General features: G+C 32.8%; 1 protein-coding gene across 1 annotated transcript; it reads right to left on the bottom strand.

The window, feature by feature from the left end:
* Positions 1-1,573: 1,573 nt before the first annotated feature.
* On the bottom strand, positions 1,574-19,001 carry LOC145284018 (uracil-DNA glycosylase-like). The gene is made up of 4 exons (XM_080133107.1): positions 18,964-19,001; positions 15,158-15,246; positions 12,584-12,762; positions 1,574-1,783 (listed from the first exon to the last, which is right to left on the bottom strand). Exons 2-4 carry the CDS (start codon positions 15,234-15,236, stop codon positions 1,604-1,606), a joined length of 438 nt encoding a protein of 145 aa, XP_079989233.1. The 5' UTR covers positions 15,237-15,246; positions 18,964-19,001; the 3' UTR covers positions 1,574-1,603.
* Between the last annotated feature and the right edge of the window lie 1,200 nt (positions 19,002-20,201).

Raw genomic sequence — 20,201 nt, 5'->3', positions numbered from 1 at the left:
AAATGGAGCGAAATCATTGTTACGGTTACTAAAAAGAAAAGAGATAAGTTGAAAGGGGAGATAATTAAGTTCTGTCGCTTACATCAAATAATTCAAAATGTCGGACAAATTTTATTTATCATCTAAACTTTATCGAAAACTTTCATTTATAATTTTTCTACCTATCGTTTTTCGTAATTTTTGGATATGTTACAATTTGCCACATGACAATTATGTAGGTACCATTTTTTTTATTTGAAATTCAATATTTTTTCGTTATTATAATATAGTAGCACCAAAATAACTATTGAGGATTTTGTTTCAAGTAGGTGCATTTGAATGTTGATCACATTCAATCCAACGCTAACCACAAATCAAAGGAAAAAGATAATGCCCATCTTTCGTAATTCGATGAAGGATATGAGATTTGAAAAAAGAAACAAAATTCAGTGAAATAACATACAGAAAAAAAGTTTGTCTAAAATTCCCCCATATTTGAAAAAAACAAAAAAATCTATGAATTTGGTACCGTTGGAAAGGTTAAAGTTTCAAGTTTTGTGGGGAATCTTAAAACTTGCTCAATATGAGCACCATTCGTCACACGGCAGACATCTAAACAACCATCTAAACAAACATCTAAAACAAATGTCATATTCCAAAACTCACATAAATTGATCAAGTAGTTTTAAGAAAATCAAATTTTATGAGCAAGTAAAAATGGATTGTATCGTGTGACATCTTGAAGAAACAAGGGCAGATAACCCGGCAATGTATTACATCCCATTACACACTTAAAATCGCTCAAAAATTATTTTCTGTATAAAAACATAACTACTTGACCCATTTACATGATTTTTTAAAATATGATTTTTTTGTTCAGTTACAGGTATGTACACGATAAAGATTTGTATTTTTTGTTTTAATATAGAGAAAAGTTTTGACAACTATCCAGAAAAATGGAATGGAAAAAAAGAAGGAAAAAAAACTCAATTGTGCATTTTACGTTCGGAGGACATATTTTTGGTTTTCAGTTTTGAAGAATTCTAAGGGTTACATGATTCAAGCATTTGTAAAAGTTTCAGATAACACTAGAAAAAGATAAACACACTGAATTAGAAATAACAAAAATAAAACATTTGAACATTTATTGAATTAAAATAAAATTTAGATTTTTAATTACAATTATCATTCTTTGTATTAAATAAAAATTTATGACTAAAAAAAAAAAAAATTAAAAAAAAAATAATAAAAAAAATAAAAATTAAAAATTAAAAAAATAAATAAATCAAAAAGAACTTTTTGAAAATGTATGACTTTTTAAACAAACTCTTAAATGAACAGTCTCTCTAAAAAAGAAAATTCTGCAATAAATGAAATTGATCATATAAAAAATGTACGGCTTCAAAAGAAATTTTTGTAAAGCCATTTTACAAAATTCATCTTTTGTAATAAATCAAAATAATCATTACAAAATTATAAACTTTAAGAATTTCTTGAATTATCTCCCCTTTAAATTCTTTGAAAATAAAAACAAAACTGTTCTCCAAACAAAAAAGTACAAAAAAGTGCAAGGAAATTAAATGAATGCTTAAAATTTCTTCTCCACTTGTTTACTTCTATGAATTCAATTTTGGATGTTAATATTTTCTTTCATCAATTCTGCTGGTAACATATTCCAGTCAATTGGTTTTTTGTTTTGTTGTACCAGGTAGTCGTTACACTTGGAAAAATGGTGACAACCAAAAAATCCACGATGGGCAGATAACGGGGATGGATGAACTCCTTTCAATACGCAGTGTTTCTTCTATAAAAAAAAAAATAAATAAATAAATAAAATCATAAGATCAAACTTTAACAGCTTTCGTTAAGGGTCACACTTGTTGGTTTGCATAATAATTTGGTGGAAATGACGTCAGAAAATTTTTTAAATACGGATGACCAAAATAAAATATAAAAATATGAAAAGTTGAATAAAACTTCTAACAAAATTATAAACTTAATAAAAACATGTTTATACATTTTTTTTTCTTTCAAAAATCAAATATCAGGTGTTAATTTTTTTCCACATCAAACATAGAAATAGAACTTAAAAAAAAAAATATTTAACTATTTTTTTTTTTTTTTTTAATCTATTTATGTACTGTTTTTATCCCCCAATATTATAGTTTATGATTTTTTTTTTCGTTTTAAAAACAAAATATTTTTTAAACAATATCTCGTTGGGGGAAAAAAAGAAAAAAAAATGGTTCATAAATATTTTTCATAAGTTATATTTATAAAAATGAGAGGTAGTTTGCTTGAAGCATTGTGTGAGATAGGTATATACAAGAGATTTAGAAAGCTAATTGAATGCAGTAGGTGTTGAGGAAGAAATAGGTATTCAAGAGAAAACTCACAAATTTAACAAGTTATTAAGAGTGCTCAATAAAAAAAACAAACAAGATATATTTTTATTGATATAGATAAAATTACATGGTCACGATACTGGACATGTATCACAGCTCATCAGTTCGACTGCCCGTACGAGTTTCGACCAATTACGCTAAATTGCCGCTGCTGTGCAGGTAGTGAATTAATGAAGTTTTGACATCATCCGAATACCTAAGCTCGTTTTGTTTACACAAAGAGCATCGCTTAATACACTAATGGTATATCGTGAATCACTTCCCAATATGTTCAACTCAAGATAAGGAGCATTATACAGGGTGTTTCAAAAGTCTTGGGAACATAAAGATTTTTAATAACTCAAAAACTATTAGGAGTTAAAAAATGAAATTGGTACCGTTGGAAAGGTTAAAGTTTCAAGTTTTGTGGGGAATCTTAAAACTTGCTCAATATGAGCACCATTCGTCACACGGCAGACATCTAGTCGATAGTCCATTTCCTGCCAAACGCGTTCCAGCATCTTGACGTCAATGGTTCCCACAACTGCCGTTATTCGAGCCTTTAGTTCGTCAATATCTCTTAGAAGGGGCGGCACATAGACTTGTTGCTTGACAAAGCCCCAAAGGAAAAAGTCACACTCAGTACCCCATATGCGAGTGCTATGCTTGTTAACTTTGCCATTCAGATAGAAGGTCGCCTCATCGCTAAAAACAAGCCGGTCATCAAAGCCGTTATCTTCCAACTTCTCTTGCATTGCAATGCAAAAGTCACGGCGAAGTGGCTTATCAGTGTCCTTCAACTTTTGGACCAACTTGAGCTTGTAAGGTACCATTTGCAGTCGTTTCCTTAAGACACGCCAGACAGTTGCTGGAGCAAGCTGAAGTTCCCTGCTGGCTCTTCTCACTGATTTACAGGGGCTCTGCTGAAAGGCTTCCGGACTTGCTCAACTGCATCTTCTGAAGTTGAAGGGCGACTTGTTCGCTTACTTGGGCATAAACATCCATCTTTCACAAATTTAGCATGCCATCTGACAATGGGTTTCCTTTCAGGGACTTCTTTTTTAAATTTCCTGCGAAATGCATGCTGAACACATGTCCACGATTCAGTCTTTGCAAATTGGAGGACGCAAAACGCCTTGTCTTGTTTAGAGAACGCCATTACTGCACATGGAAAGATAAGACGAAAATCATTAGTATGACCAAAAATTTGATTAAGCAAGCTTTAAAATGGCACCAGTTTCATTTTTCTACCTGGAATAGTTCATGAGATATACGCATTTGTAATGTTCCCAAGACTTTTGAAACACCCTGTATATTAGCCACTTAATATCTGAAGGGTCTTCTTTTATTATTTTTATTTTTTTAAATTTGTTTATCTTTTTGTCATAAGTAGTCCCATAATAACAATGGTTATTTTTATATGCCAGCCTGAACTATTTAATTATTACTCCTAAATTTGTTGACTAGTTAATTGTTAATGATTTATTTTTTATCTTATTTACGGGATTTTATGTTATTGATGGGAATGTTTCTATAAAAGAATATTATAATATTTAATAGTTGTGTCAGTCATGATATGTGGTTTTAGTAGTTCATTTAGTGGTTGCTATCTAATATTGATTTTATTAACTAATTTAATTTTAATACTTATACATCCTTTGAACTGGATGTAACTCAGCATTCGCTCAACTTTCTCCAGAACACAACGTCAACAGTTCGGGTTTAGCTGCTGTTGGACGTAACATGGAAATCAGCCAATCACAACGCTGTGCGCATGAGCAGCAAACAAGAATTTGGATACCAATTGTAAGAAAAAAAAAAAAACTCCACCTTACATTTGGCGAGATTATTTTGTCAGGAATCCCTGGCAGATAGGAGACCCACGCCATATGGTGGAGACAGATGAGTCCGTTTTTAACAGACGCAAACACAACCTCGGCAGACTACTCACATTGGATATGACCCCACTGATAAGGATGGTTTCTTAGTGAGCGTACCAAACCGAAATGCAGAAACCCTAACCCTTCCGCTAATTTAAAAAAAAAAGAAAAAAAAAAATTAGTACCAATTTTAATTTATTTTATTTTTTTAAATTTTATTTTATTTATTTTTTTTTATAATTCAAATTAATTTTTACCTTTTTTTTTTTTTATTATTTTGTATTATTTTTATTATTCTATTTAAATGTTATTTGGATATTTTCCTTTCAGGAAGTTTAATTAAACATATTTAACTGTGTTTATTAGATACCTTGATTTGATTAGGCATGTTAGCTTAACTTTAAGATTAGGGTTATTAGTTTATTTATGTATTTATATTTTGTTTTATTAATTTACTAGCAGGAGTGCCTGACATTGCCCAGGTGTTTGAAGGTATGTGTCGAGCAAAAAAAAAAAAAAAAAAGTGGTAGTAGGCAGGCAGGCAGGCTGGAACCTGTGACGCAAAGAAGGAAAAGAAAGTGAAAGAAAACCTGACATCTTACTGCTATGCTATGACGCGACAGGAAGCAAAAAGCGTTCAAATTTGTTGATGGCAATCAAAAAGTTGCAGAAATGGATAGTTAAGTAAATGAGTTCACACAAGCGTTAAGCTTTCAGCTTTCTGCCTTGTAATTGTTTCCCCATGATGTTGGGGAAAACCAGCTCCCCACAAAGAAGGGGAAATGCTGGCAGTGTCCAAAGGAATAGCAATTGTCCGATATGAAGGGTTTTCCCCACATTGATCAAAGCTGTTCGCCTTCAAGATGTCCTGGCCATGAAGGCCAGCGAGTGACTTTGCTTCAGTTAGTTTCGCTTTATTTACACGAGAAAGAGAAAAACACTGGAAATCAGGGATTTGTTAAAAAGTCGATCAAAATAAAGATAGAGACGATGTCCGTCCGCAAATCGGAGATATTACAATCTATGGAGTATAAGGAAACTTCTCTAAAATAGTAACCTTGTCGAGAACCCCCGCGAAAAAAGAGAGCCTTTTTTGTACATACAAAAATGTGCACAGCCGTTTTGCCTTTTATATATATATATATATATTTTAATAGTAAAGCCATATTTGTACTAGTAGGTTAGATGTAAGAGAGGGATGTAGTGGTATAGCCATATCTGTTCTTGTTAGAATAGTAGAGTATGGGGAGATGGTCGTGGTGGAAGCTATATAGAATGCTACATAACGAATCATGAACTGAGTTCTAGTCTGTTAAGTTCCGTCTGTAGTGATTTCTTTATACAAAGACTTCCAACGTTGTGTTCTGTGGTTAAAATATCAACTTTAATAGATCTATTTAAGTTTCTGCTGAGGTGTTTGTGGAATGATGATGCTTGTATCTGTGTGTGTTCTTTGATTCTTATATGTAGGAGCGTCATAGTGCTACCCATGTAAAATTTTTTGCAGATGGAGCACTCTAACCTATAGACTTATGTGTGCAGTGACAAATGTTTGTGGAGTATATAGAGCAATGTGTATAGAGATGGGCCATCATTGTGCTTCTGTTTAGAGAGCTGCTGTCTAAGGAATGGACCAGAGTGGGCCAATTGCATATTAAAGCAATCTCTTCTGATAGTCCTACAAATAGGTGTCGTGATCCAGTCGCTGAGGTGGGGTATTTTAAGGAAGCAGGTATTGGAAGGGAAGCTTTTTGCTCTTTTTTTTTTTTTTTTCCCCCAGAGGCGTTCGGTGAGTGTTGGGATATCCATTCGTTTCCAGCACCTGAAAGAACTGTTTAGTGCATTCTATCTTGTCTGCTGTTTTACTGCACTTGTTTTGTATGCGGATGACTATTCGCTGCGTATCTGATTATGGCGTTAGTAGGGAGGGCTGACTTATAATTTACAAATATGTTTTGGCTGGCTATCGGTCTTTAGAATTTTGTAGTGATAGTCCCCTCGTCTGAGATTTTGATGTTAAAATCCAGGAGTGAAAAGGATCAATCAGCGCCAGGGTGTTCAATGGTGAATTCTATTTGTGGGTCGGTATCAGAGAACATGGCGTAGATGTTCTCAGCATCAGCGCGTGATGATCTGAGGATGAGGACGTTGTCGACATATCTTGAGAGAAATGCGACCAAATTGCAGGTGTTCAGAGCTCGACATTCTAAATCTGTCCATGTACAAAAACAGCAAGAAATTCTTAGAGACTGGATCCCATAGGCGGTCCTGTGATTTGTCTGTTTGGTGCTGGAATATGAAGAATGTGTTATCGACTATTATGAGTAAGAGCTTGTGGATGTCTGAGGGAGTAAGGTTGAAGCACTATAAGTCATCGGAGGAGATGTGGTCAGTGAAGCTGGGTGTGCTGTAGTGTAAAGGGTAACTACATAGAGACCAAAAGTGCATTTGTTTTGTCTAAGTTTGAAGGGTGTGTAGACATCTGAATACTTCATCGGAACTGATGACATGTCAAGGGAAGGAGAAGCGTAAGGATTTGAATAGTTGCATGAAAAGCCAGATCTTATACAAAGGTCCTTCGATACTTGACACTATTGGTCTAATTTGTGGGGTTGACGTGGTTTAGTGGGTTTTAATGAGGTGGTAAAAAGTAGAGAGCTAGCTATTTTTAGTGATGAAGTTCTGTTTATGTTTGTTGGGGAGGTTTTTACTTCTACATATGTTGGTCCATGCAGAGTTTATATGATTTTGGATATGTGTGGATGTGAGGTCAGCTACTGGTGTGTATAGGGTGTCATTTCTTAGGTGCACAGGGTTTCATTTCTTAGGCGCACAGGGTGTCATTTCTTAGGCGCACAGGGTGTCATTTCTTAGGTGTGTGAGTGCAAGATGTGTCTTGGGGTATGATGTAGAACTCCTTCCCTTTATCGGAAGAGAAAGTCTTCATTTTTGAGGCTCTCAAGTAGGCAGCGTTGTTTGTATGAGATGTTTTGTACAATGCTTGCTTGTCTGTGTTTGATAATGTCGAAAATGTTGTGTTTCAATCTTGAGAACTTGATGTCTAATTCTGGGTCATTGGGTGGAGAACGCAACGGGTGATCTAGTTGGGGAATCCGCCAGTAGTGTGGGGAGTGCGAGTGTTGATAGTGGATAGCCATTTTAGGTTGTAGACTGCACTGCAGAAGTGTGCTATTAAGTTGAAAAGAGTGTCATTAATTTTCTAGGTGATAATGAATTTGGGTTGGATACTAAGAAGGTCCTTTTCCTCGTGTGTGACAAAATTCCTGAGGTCTGTGACTAGGGTGTGCATGAATATTAGGAGTGGTGCCCTCTTGTCCAAGAGGGTGTGTGGGGTTGTTTTTGTGTAGTAGCCATGTGAATTTGTCTAGTGGTAACATTGGTCTAAGGCTGTAATTATTTTATGACGCATAAATATAGAAGTTATCATTAGTTTAGGCTCAGTGGCGTTGAATTCTTCAATATGTTGGTGAAGATATTAAAGGAGTTTCTCCATGCAGTTTGAGGTTTCGTGATGGTTTGAATTTAGGTAAGTGGAGGAATGAAGATAGGTGTAAATTGTTGGTGTTGATGCAGCGCTTGATGAAGTTTGATTTGTCATCCAGTTCTAGCACGTAAAAAAAAAAAAAAATAAATTACCAACACCTCTAATGTTTGATTAAAAAAAAAAAAAAAAAAAAAGAACACAGTTCATAAACATATTTCTATAATAAAAGGTTATAATTTTGTTATAAAAGTTCGGGTTTGTATTACTGTACACAGATTCGAAAAAGTTGTCAAAAAACAAATATATAACAAATAAATGTTATTAAAGGCAAGATAAGTTACTTTTCTACCTAACTGGATAATTTTTTGTGTTTTTATTTAATGTAGCATGTTTATTCAGCTCGAAAAACATACTGTGTTTACCGATGTATTGGAAAATTCAAAATGGCGCCCGACTCTCTCGTTAACGCGGTAAGTTTGGGAAAAGGTGCTATAAATATAAAACTAGACAAAATACTGTTAGAAACTTGCTCAATATGTTACCGTGACATAGGTTGACATATATTCGGTGGGTTTTTAATAGTATTTTGTCTAGTTTATAATTTATAACACCTTTTCCCAAACTTACCGTGTTAAAAAGAGAGTCGGGCGCCATCTTGAATTTTCCAATACATCGGTAAACACTATGTTTTTGGGACTGAATAAACATGTTACATTGACTAAAAACACGAAAAATATATCCAGTTTGGTAGAAAAGTAACTTATCTTGCCTTTGATAACATTTATTTGTTACATATTTGTTTTTTTGACAACTTTTTCGAATCTATGTGTACAGTAATACAAACCCGAAAGTTCAATAATTTTGTTATAAAAGTTCAAACAAAGACTGAATAAAACTACATCACATACAGTGCTGGTCATTTGCAACTTAAAATTTTTCTGATGTCACTTCTGCCAAATGGCTTTGTAAATAAAGTGTGACTCTTAATGAAAGCCACTTTAATATGTTTCATCACTCATTTCAAGTTTTAAAAACATATCAACTCTACCAATAAGCTACCCTTGATAAGAAAACAAGCACATATCTTATCTTGAAAGTGACGTCAAACATGAATCCTATGTGGTGGCAGATACTATTAATAAAAAAAAAAAAAAAAAAAAAAAAAACCAACTTATCCAGAATTCCTGCCCTACGAAACAAACAAAAAACAAATATATAGAAAAATCTGTATGATGTACGTACCCATGACAAAAAGAAAATATCTTTCACAAAAGACCACATAAATTGATCAAGTAATTTTATTTTTATAAAAAAAGAATTTTTAAGTGAATTGAGTTTTTTCAATGCTCTCCATAACCCACGTTAAGAATAGTTTTCTAAAATCTTGATATGGAGTTATCTCCATTGTTCCTTCAGACTGTTTTCAAGATACTGCTGCAAGATCGGCACTAGTAGTTTAGTCATAAAATTTGATTTTCTTATTTAAAAATAAAACCACTTAATATGATTTTTGGTATACAAAATGCTTTTTTCCATCACTGGCAAGCACATCCTTTTTCAGATTTTTATTTGAAGGTTCATGAGAGGAGAATTCTGAACAAATACAAAAAAATAAAACTTTTTTTAAGCTTTCTGAATACGACAAAAGTTTATAGATTGAAAAACACAACTTAATGCTTCATTGTAAGCATGTTGTTTTTTGGCATCATACAAATTCTACTAGTAAGCCAGCCTTTGTTTGATAAAAAAGAAACCAACATCTTAAAAAGTGACAAACCATAAAACTAAATCATATTAAATGATGCATCTGGAGGATATATCACTATATCTTCTAGTAGATAAGACATTGATGAAAGTAAAAAAAACTGAAAACATTAGGAGGTAGGTGATGACACATTGATAATCTGAAAAAAAAAAAATTACATGAAATACAAGGAGCTCCTGCTGAGCTCCAAATTTTATTTCAAGTGGAACAAGACTAGCATGTGGAGTCCCCCTCCATTAGTGAAAAATTTACTTTCACTATGACTAATGTTTGTGCAAAATTTCAAAAAATCCAAGGTGTGGTTATTGAGACAAGTGCAAACAAACAAACGGACAAACGATTTTGGGAGCAATTTTACAACTATAATGTAGGTTCGTTTTGGGGATTAAAAAGAAAAAAAAAAACAGTTTGATTTTTATCTGGTCTAAATACTGGACCAGTACTGAATAAATTTTAATTTGATTTCCTTGTAAAAAAAAAAAAAATATATATATATATATATATTGGTATTGAATCATTTTTGATCAGGATACAAATGCGGTGGTCGGGTCATCTTGTAAGAATGGATGACTCAGAGTTCCTAAGCAACTTTTTTATGGGCAACTGACAAATTCTTGCTGTTCAATCGGCCGTTCCCTGCTTCGTTACAAAGATAAACTAAAAGACAACCTGAAACGTTGTGGAATTTCTGTGAGTTCCTGGGAAAGTGCAGCAGGGGATCACAGAGAATGGAGGAAGATGTGTTTCCTGGGAATCAAAGAATTTGAACATAACCGCCTTTGTCATAGGAACACCCTTCGTACAAATATGAAGGCAAAACACAAGAAAAATCCACCTAAAAATGAATATGTATGCCACTGTGGTTTCAGAGCACGCAGCAAAGCAGGGTTATCTGTTCACTCGAGAAGGCATCTTTGACTGACGAGCATATGAAAGTTCACCATCTGCGGAGGAGTGTGCCGGATGTCTACAGGATTGCAATTATACATGTGGTGGCACAGAGCTTAGAAGCTGCTGAAGATTGCATACCGAATCCTCATTCATTGTCTTCGATGAGAGAATCCACCATATATATATATATATATATATACACACACACACACACACGTCATTTTTTTTTTTTTTCCATCAAACAAAGACATTTTTTCTTGCTTTAAATGTTTTTTTTTTCATGTTGGAATGCCACCTCCAATTTGATTTCAATGTCCTTTTTGATTCAGTATTTTTCATCTCATAATTCTGCGTCGACAAAAACTAATTTAGTTTGATTCAAAAACCGTACCAGTACCAAAAGTTTATTAAATGACATTTTTGGAAAAGATGTAATTTCAGTTTACACGACACGAGTTTCATATGAGATTGCTTCTTTTTTTTTTTTTCTCCTTAATTTCTGTAACTTTTTTTTTCTGCTTCAGTTTCCTTTTCATCATTGTGCAAGTTTGGGAATTGTTATTTTAGCAGATTTTGTGAAGGTTTTCTTTGATCTTTAAATTTTCAGTTTTCCCCTTTCAACTTGAAGCCTACAATTATATCTCCCATATGATAAAACCTGTAATCCCAAAACACTTATCACGGATTAGAGAAAATGACTTTATAGTTACTTTGAATTCCAAACTTACAGCAACAGGTATTCCAAAATTATCACAGGTCTCAGTACTGACTAGCCGCATGTTTCCTAACGTGTTATCTGATGGAAATGCGAAATAATCACGATGCATGTAAGTACATTGTTTACATCTCATTCAATTTTGTGCAAACGAAGGCCCCACAATATTATTGGCATGAATAAATAAAATTATTTAAAAACATGCATGTTCACACACTAAATATATAGTTTTCTTGGTTTTATTTGTTTAAAAATTGGCTAAGATCAAAGTGTAGTACACGTTCATCACAATATCAGCATCATTTGATGCCATAACTTTTCATATAATTATATTCTTTGAAAAATTCAAAATACAGACATAAAGAGAAAGGTATTAGGTATTTAATTTTTTTCTTCTTTTTTTTAAAGATTTTCTTTTTCTTTATGGATGTTTAAGTTTGACCACACTCAATTCATCAATAAAAATTACGCACTATTTATAAATACCCGTGTGATAACTCGTGTTGGGATGATTAATTTGCAGTATCAGAATCGGTATCGGAAAACTTTGAGCCTATTTTCTGATGCCAAAACCGATTCCTTAAATTATCTTTATTTGATTTTAGTTTAAGAAACATCTTCCACTGCTTGTAGCAATAATAAAATAAATATTTATTGATTTAAACTTCCAGTAGGACTAAAATCTCTTGATCACACCGTCACAAATGTGTTTTACGTTTGATAAAATATATGCACATTTAAGATGTGGTTTTACAGTAATCGGGACAAAATAACACTTCTATAGCTAAATATTTAGAGATTAATAATGAATTGTATCGGAATTGGGGAAAATATTAGAATCGTCCTATCACTAGTGATAACTAATGATACAATAAATAAAACTACATGAAAAAGTATACCATCATTTTTGACACTGTGATAATTTTAAAACTTATTTTGATTAAACTGTGAAATTTCTATCGGTCTTGCTGGTTAGGATAACAAGACTTACCTATGCATCCATTCCTTTTATGGACTGTTGTTTTCATAGTTTTTGTTTCACCACATTTCAACCAACTAATCCTCTGGTTTGCTTGGCCAGGATGGAAATCAGATAATGCTCACCTGGAACCATAGAGATGCAACACCTTTATCCACTGCTTCAGGGCCCATGACACAGTAGATGGAGGAACCGAGTCTCTATGGTTCTAGGTGAGCATTGGCCGAAGATAGCGATTTCAATCCTGCTCAAGCAGGCCAGAGAATTGGTTGGCGAAAAACATGACAAGACAACAACTATAGAAGACAGTAATTACTGTGGCTAAGTTACAAAACTCGGCATTCCTATGTTGCAATTAATCACCTGAAGAAGGCCAGAAGAGGAATTGGCTGAAGCGTGGTAAAACAAAAACTATGAAGTCCGCAAAAATAATGAATACACAAATTATGGAGCCTCATAGCAAAGGATTAAAAAAAATGATTTACCTGATCGATAAAAGATCCTTTCTTTTGAGCATATGCTCCCCACAAAATAAAGACAAGACCAGAACGGTTGCTATTCAGCCATTTGATGACGGCATCAGTTAGTTTTTCCCAGCCTTTGTCCTTGTGAGAATTTGCTTGCGACGCACGAACAGTTAAACACGCATTCAGCAATAAAACACCTATAAAAAAAAAAAAAAAAAAAAAAAAAATTAGATTTCAAAGTTTGAGATGAGGATTGATAATCTCCTAAATATTAATTTACTTGTCCATACATCCAGTATCACAAATAAAAAAAAAAAAAAAATATCAAACATTAATTAATGAGAAACGAATTATCTCCCCTTGTAGTCAATCTTTATTCTTACTTAATTGAACCTTTTCATCTAATTTTTGTTTATACTAGAATACATAAATGAAAGCAGCAAAGAATTAAAAGAAAAATCTTGAAACTATTCTGTATTGATATTAAAGTAATGATTAAGTAAAATAAAAAAGGCTGGTGGGTTCTGGTGATATTTAAGCTTCAAATGTTTTTTTTTTCATTTATCACTCCTATATTTGAACGTGCCACTGTCTTAAAGAACCTTCTGTTGAGTTTATACACCGGGCCTTACTGCTTGTGTGGTGATAAAACTTCAAATATACTTTTGATGTTAAATTATATAAAAGTGTTAACTTTGGTCAAAATCAGAATTCCTTCTTTAATAAGATTTTTTTTGGATTATCGATACTTATTGAAATCATTCCGATATAAAACCTATGCAAGAACATTCCCAGACACATGAAGTCCATATGTGTGAAATTTAAATAAAATCAGCACAGCTGTTTAAGTCCATAGGGTACTCATACAAAATTCATTTTATATAATAGTAGAGATAGGAACATATACAGATGAACAACCCAAAGACAGATTATTTGAATGCCTAACTTGCATAAATATTTTTTAAGCAGCCTATAATAAATAAATTAATGTTGGTGTTTGTAATTCTATTGTTCTATTTTTCCTATACAATAGTTTTGCTGATATTGATAGTTAAACTAAAGTGATTTAAAAAAAAAAAAAAAAAAAAAAAGAAAAAGTGTGTGGGGTGGATTAAAAAACTTAAAATATGCTCATTAATTTTCAAGGGAGATAATTTCCATGAAAGTAATATATTGGTTGGTTGGTTTTGTTTTACGGCATATCAACCCTTTTCAGGTTATTTACTGCCGAATCTAGTTATTTTGAGGAACGATTTTTAATGGAGTATATTTTTTTTTTTAAGTCAGGTTCTATTTAACCCATAGTTGGGACCCTAACAGGTACTACCACTCCAGGTCAGAGTGGACCTGGGAGGAATGGTAATTAAAGGGTGGCTCCACACTCCCCAAGATCCGCAAGGTGGGGCTTCACCATCGGATATAGTTTTAGGTCATATCCAGGACCAATATATTGGTGATTAAACCAACACATTTCGGGTGAAAACATTATGTATTCACGCATCATGATGAAATCAATATAAACTGCAAAAACTATGAAAAATGATCCATTAGAACATGTACTAGAAGTATTTGAAAAAAAAAAAAAAAAAAAATCAGTCACAATTACATTCTGAAAATGTTGATTTAAAAATGGCAGCTCCTTAATTTAAGGTCAAGGGTTATCTCCCTTGTTTGTCACACGGACTTGTCACACACAAACCTCGTAATTCAATAAATTGTATTTTTACTTGTAATTATTTTTCTACTGAATCATTTTTTGTAATTTATATTAATTTCCTCATGATTGATAAGTACATAATGTTTTCATTCGAAATCAATTGGTTTAAAAAAAAAAAAAAAAAAAATCACCAATATAAATAACTAGCTAAAAAGATATACCAATAAAGCATAAGAATTCATATTGGACATGACTGCCCTCTTTTTTGTTTGTCCCCTCACTATATTAATACCAACATTTCCTTTTTAAAAATGTTCTTCCTCTTGCCCCAACATACACCATCACTCAAGTGAATCGATTTCTCCTTTCTTATAGTCTTATTTAAAAAGATAAATTTAGAATAAAGAGATGTAGACATTTTTCAAAACACTGTTTCTGTTTTTTTTTTTTTTTTAAATTTTCATGAAAGAATAAAAAAACAATCCTGCAAGACTCCCCCTCAATCAAGCAAGCAAAATGACAAAAAAGAGGATGTAAATCTAGCAATTCAAAGAAAGAAAAGATAAATAAAAATTGAGACTTCTATTTTTTCTGATTTGCTAAAAAGTGACAGTCTCACATTTCTGAGAAATTCATTACTTTGTGGAAAGTAACTGCAGAGCTTTCAGAATTAGGTTCCTAGGTCGGTTTTTAAGGAAAAAAAAAATGGTCTCAGTCGTGAAAGATTTCTCCTCCACTAACCGAGAACAAAAAATTGAAGTGTAGCATCAGAACAGATGCTACACTTTGATCTTGGCCAGAAAGTTTTTCAAGGTTAAGTAATTAAGTTATAAAAAAAAGTTAATGTTTCTGTTGACTCCCTAAAAGAAAACGTGCCTATATTCTTTTGGGAACCACTTATATAGACCAAATCAATTCAAAGCTAATATACTTACCTTGACTTGCCCAGCCAGTCAAGCAGCCATGATCTGGAGATTTAAATTCAGGAATATCTTTGGAAAGTTCTTGATACATATTTGCTAAGCTGATAGCAAAAATAAAAAAAAGAGAAAGAAAATTATTTTTAAAATTGCAGAAAAAGAATAACCATTTAATTGACAATTAAAAAGTACAAACATTTATACAAAAAAGAAAAAAATAGTTACAAAATGTTGGTATAAAAAAACAAAAACAAAAGTTATTGTACAATGAACATTCTGTATACAAGTGTTGGGAACCAGAATTATCTCCCTTAGATGTTTTTTAAAGTAAGAGGGCGCTACGGTTAAGTGATTTTGTACACTTGTGTTGACCATCTTTGTAAATTCAGACCATGAAGAACAGTAGGAAATAAGCCATACATCATCTATTATGATTATGCCATTCCTACAGCTACGTATCTAGAAAACAGAGCTATTAAACCCGACATAGAAAGAAGCAACCTTAGAAGTTAGTGTATAGGAACTGAGTTCTCTACACAAACGATCACACAAACACAAACGGATGACTTGAAGCCAAACATGATTATCACTCTTTAACTCTGGTAATATCATTCCTTGCCACAAGATGGCGATACAGCCTACCTTCACTTTCAGTTTATATTCATTCTCTTTTCGCTGGACCTCAGTGCAGATGTGACAGAAAACAACTTCCCAGTTTTGGCAAATGGCCAAACCGATGTTCGACCTCTCATCAAGGATTCTTAAGGTCAAAACGCAAGTAACATTACTCATACATCTTTCACCATGAACTTTTACAATCTTTAATTTGTAACTATGCTGTAAATAAATTTACTTTAGTTGTAATATTAATATCAGCAGATTTCGTGTCTTCATTTCATGGCAAAAGGAGACCATGTGACTTTTCTTCAATCTCATACCTAACAAGAGAGGATGATTTTGCCAACTACATTAAAGTGTTCCCAAGGATTAAACAGCCGAGAGGGAAAAGATAAAATACAAAGGTCTTATGTACGACATAAAAAGAAATTGGAATCTTAGGAAGATCTCTATCATTCCAGTAATTATAGAAGCAACTGGACCCATGAAAAAGAATTTCAAAAACTACCTGATAAATATACTAAGTGAACCAAGTGCAAGAGAGATTCAAATAATTGCACTTAAAGGGGCAGTTAGAATCCTAAAAAGATCTCTCTGCTGGAATATACGAGATAGCAGGCAAATGTCTTACATCTGGTAGGATGCCCCATCCCCAGCTTAAAATAAATAAGAAAAACTTAAAAATAATGAGATTTCTTTCATTAATGTGACATTCGAACTGATGAACATGCTATTTAAACCAAAATTAACTTTGTTTATTAAGGTTGTTTTTCTGAATGAGTCAACAGACTCGGTCAAGAAATGAAACCGACTGTTCGTATTTTCCGTGTGGCATATCACCGTTATTGAGACTATGTAGATGAATTTAAAATTTTCTGTTCATTTTATTTTTATTTCATCTAACTTCATTTTTGCCACATCATGGAACTTTGTAGGTTTTCTCCATTTTTTTGTATTACACACAACGAATGGGCACCAGGACAAACAATGTTTTGTTTTATGGCATATCAACCCTTTTCAGGTTATTTAATGCCGAATCCAGTTATTTTGGAAATAGTATTCATGTTGCATTCAGTTATTTTGTAGAAGGTTTTTATTCTTCAAGCTTTTTGTATTTTCAATCATTAGTTTGTAGTGTTTGATAGTGGATTTTATCGATTTTGTTTCCTGTCCTGCAGAACATGAAGGAGTTTTGCAATGGGAGAGGAAAAAGGGTTACAGAATTAATTTTTGGTACATTTGAAGTTAGGAAACTAGTCAGGAAGTGGGGGAGATAGAAAGAGAGGAAAAATGGGAAGGAAAAGTGTATATATATATATATATTCAACAATATATATGGTTTTTGGTTTTGCAGAACATAGTTAAGTTTTGCAAAAGGAAGTAGATAAACAAAAAGCATCTCAGGATTGGTTGGTTGTTTTTGTTTTATGGCATATCAACCCTTTTCGGGTTATTTAATGCCGAATCCAAAGATTTAAGAAAAATTTTTTAATAGAATATATTTGTTGTTTTCAAGTCAGTTTCTATTTAACCCATAGTTGGGACTCTAACAGGTACTACCACTCCGGGTCAGAGTGGACCTGGGAGCAATAGTAATTAAAGGGTGGCTCCACACTCCCCAAAGCCCGCAAGCTGGGGCCTCACCACTGGATATAGTTTAAGGCCATATCCAGGACACCCATTGAGGGACTTTTACCCTCTGGGGGGAGGGGGGGGGAGGAGTCAGTGTATTCTAATGTCCCACAGACAGGGCCTTCATCTCAGGAAGCCAATATCTTTAGACAGCTTGATACCACCAGTGATCAACATGAACTCAGAAACTGGGATCTTGGGAAGATATCAATCATATTATAGGTGCCACAAAGCTTATGAAGAAGAACCTGAAGTCCTACCTAACTAATATTTCTGGTGAACCAAGTGCAATTGCACTTAAAGGAACAACGAGGATACTAAAAAGAGCTCTCGACTGGTTTTAATAAAAAGCAGAGCAATGTTGGCAGCTGGTTTAGCTGCCTTATACCCAACATTACATTCTCCAAAGGAAGAAAATGAAAAAATAAAGACACACATATTATTCTAACTCATATCTACTTGAGAGTAAGGCCATGCAAATGTTTTGTTTACTTTATATATATTCGAATTTATTAATGTTTTGATCTATCTACTTTCGTAATTTATATGCTTCTGGATGGTAGATAGACATCAATTTAATGTCCGCTGTATTGATCGCCAAGGAAAAAAAAAATAAATAAATGGAGTGGTAAAAGTAGGAAAAGAAATAATCACTCCGAACATGTACATGTAATCAATGGTGAAAAGATTAAGTTCACATTTTTTGTTTTTTTTTAAATGCATCTTGAATGCTTGTCACTTTAGATTGGTGAAAAATTTATGCCAGGATTACACCAGTTGGTATTACTTGGAGGAGGTAATGTTCAGGAGGATGGCTTTCAAGGACTGAACCAGAACCATACTCCACTAATTTAAGCCTGAAAGCCACCAATCAAAATGTGTGTGTGTGTGTGTGTGTGTGTGTGTGTGTGTGTGTGTGTGTGTGTGTGTGTGTGTGTGTGTAGGCATAGATGTTGCTACGTTTGTGGAAACTGATTTCACCTTTAAAAACATATCTGCAGTCATTTAGAGGACTTTCAAACCAAGTGAAAGTCATTTTGTATTTTACCTCCTTTTCTCAAATGGAAATATTCAATGCTCAAACATAAGCAGAGTTTAGAAATTTATATTTTAATGAGACATTAACTGCTTATATATCTTTGTTCAATTGTTCCTTTTACAAATAGTATGTTAAAATTTAATTTCATGTAAATCTGAACGATTTTTTCTTGTTTTCTTAGGCATGTTCATTTGATAGCATTAGGACTATACAAAATGTTTTCAGCTAACAAAAAAAAAAAATTGCGTTTCCACACAACTGATACCCCAACTATTACAATAATACACACAAACATTAACAAAAAACAAATAAATCACCTAAATATTGTAAAACTTGATTCCAGCCTTGCATCCTGTTTGATCATAAAAAACTTTTGTGGGCTTATATTTGCATTTCTGCAAATACAATTTGGCAGAAATGTTAGTATTGCACTTCTGCAACCTATTTCAAAACCTTTGATTCACCCGTTGTATTCAAATATTTTTTAATTCATTATATTAATTTAAGATTTATTATAAGAATGTTTACTGACCTTGGGGGACGCTGAACACCAGGCTTCACACTAAAACACAAACCTACAGAAAAAAACAAAAACTGAACTTAGCGGGAAATTAGATATGCAAGAGATTCAGATAACTGATAAAGAATATTTAAAACAATATAATAAGACCTACGTAAATGGGGAAGAGGTCTCAATGCTGGAAACTGAAGATTTCTAATCTTATTTATAAATGTAATATTTTGTAGGTTTTGACTAAGTCTGAGGTGGTTCGTCCAATTTGTTTTTCACTTCCTCTCATAACTTGAAAGTGATTTTATCCAAGGTCTAGAAAAAGGCATGTCTTGCTAACTTTTGAGTGACAGAAGTGCGTGTGTAAGAACGTTTAAAATTAAAAAATGTTTAAATTCAACGTTTATTTCACGCGGTTAATGGTGTCCGAATGGATACGGTCTTTGCTAATCAAGCCAGAGATGGCTCGTGGTGCTGAGTTTGAATCTGTCAACTGGTGTTAATCGTGACACCCTACACTGAAGATTCCCGAAAGGATGAAACACTAGTGTCTGTAGGTATTTAATTATTATAGTAAATATATATATATATATATATATATATATATATATACATATATATATATATAAGGTAAAATTAAAAGCCAAGAACAATGCGAGATTTTTTTTTTATATAGAGTAAAATTAAATGAAAACAAAAGAAATAAATTTCTTTTTTTTTGTTGCTTGTTTTTTCTTTTTCACACAAATTTTAACTCTAAACAACATTAAATTTTTTTTTTTTCTGTTGTATTCAATGGTGTTATAAATCTCAATATATTTCAGACTTCTCTTGAAAAAGGACTAATAGGTCTGAAATATATTGAGATTTATAACACCATCGAATACAACAGAAAAAAAAAAAATTTACTGTTGTTTAGAGTTAAAATTTGTGTGAAAAAGAAAAAACAAACAACAACAAAAAAAGAAATTTATTTCTTTTGTTTTCATTTAATTTTACTCTATATATATATATATAAAAAAAAAAATCTCGCATTGTTCTTGGCTTTTAATTTTACCTTATAATTTTCTTCAACAATGCTTCAAGCAAACTACAATCTACTTATATATATATATATATATCTCAGTAGTTTTCATTCCAAATGTCAAAAGATGGAATTAATTGACTCATAAATTTTTTTTTTTTTAATTTTTTATTTTTATCTTTACATACTCCTATGTTAGGCAGATGCCTCAATTTTTGTAGCGGCTGATGTTTAC

The sequence above is a fragment of the Euprymna scolopes genome, chromosome 8 (assembly GCF_053919585.1).
Source record: "Euprymna scolopes isolate OS-2025 chromosome 8, ASM5391958v1, whole genome shotgun sequence".
Classification (NCBI taxonomy): domain Eukaryota; kingdom Metazoa; phylum Mollusca; class Cephalopoda; order Sepiida; family Sepiolidae; genus Euprymna; species Euprymna scolopes.
This window is presented reverse-complemented; position numbering and strand designations above follow the sequence as displayed.

Coding starts and splice junctions, on each gene's coding strand:
- LOC145284018 (XM_080133107.1), bottom strand. CDS start 15,236: ATGTATCAAGAACTTTCCAAAGATATTCCTGAATTTAAATCTCCAGAT. Junction 12,763..15,157: donor GACTGGCTGGGCAAGTCAAG/GTAAGTATATTA, acceptor TTTTTTTTATAG/GTGTTTTATTGCTGAATGCG. Junction 1,784..12,583: donor AAGGATCTTTTATCGATCAG/GTAAATCATTTT, acceptor TTTTTTTTATAG/AAGAAACACTGCGTATTGAA.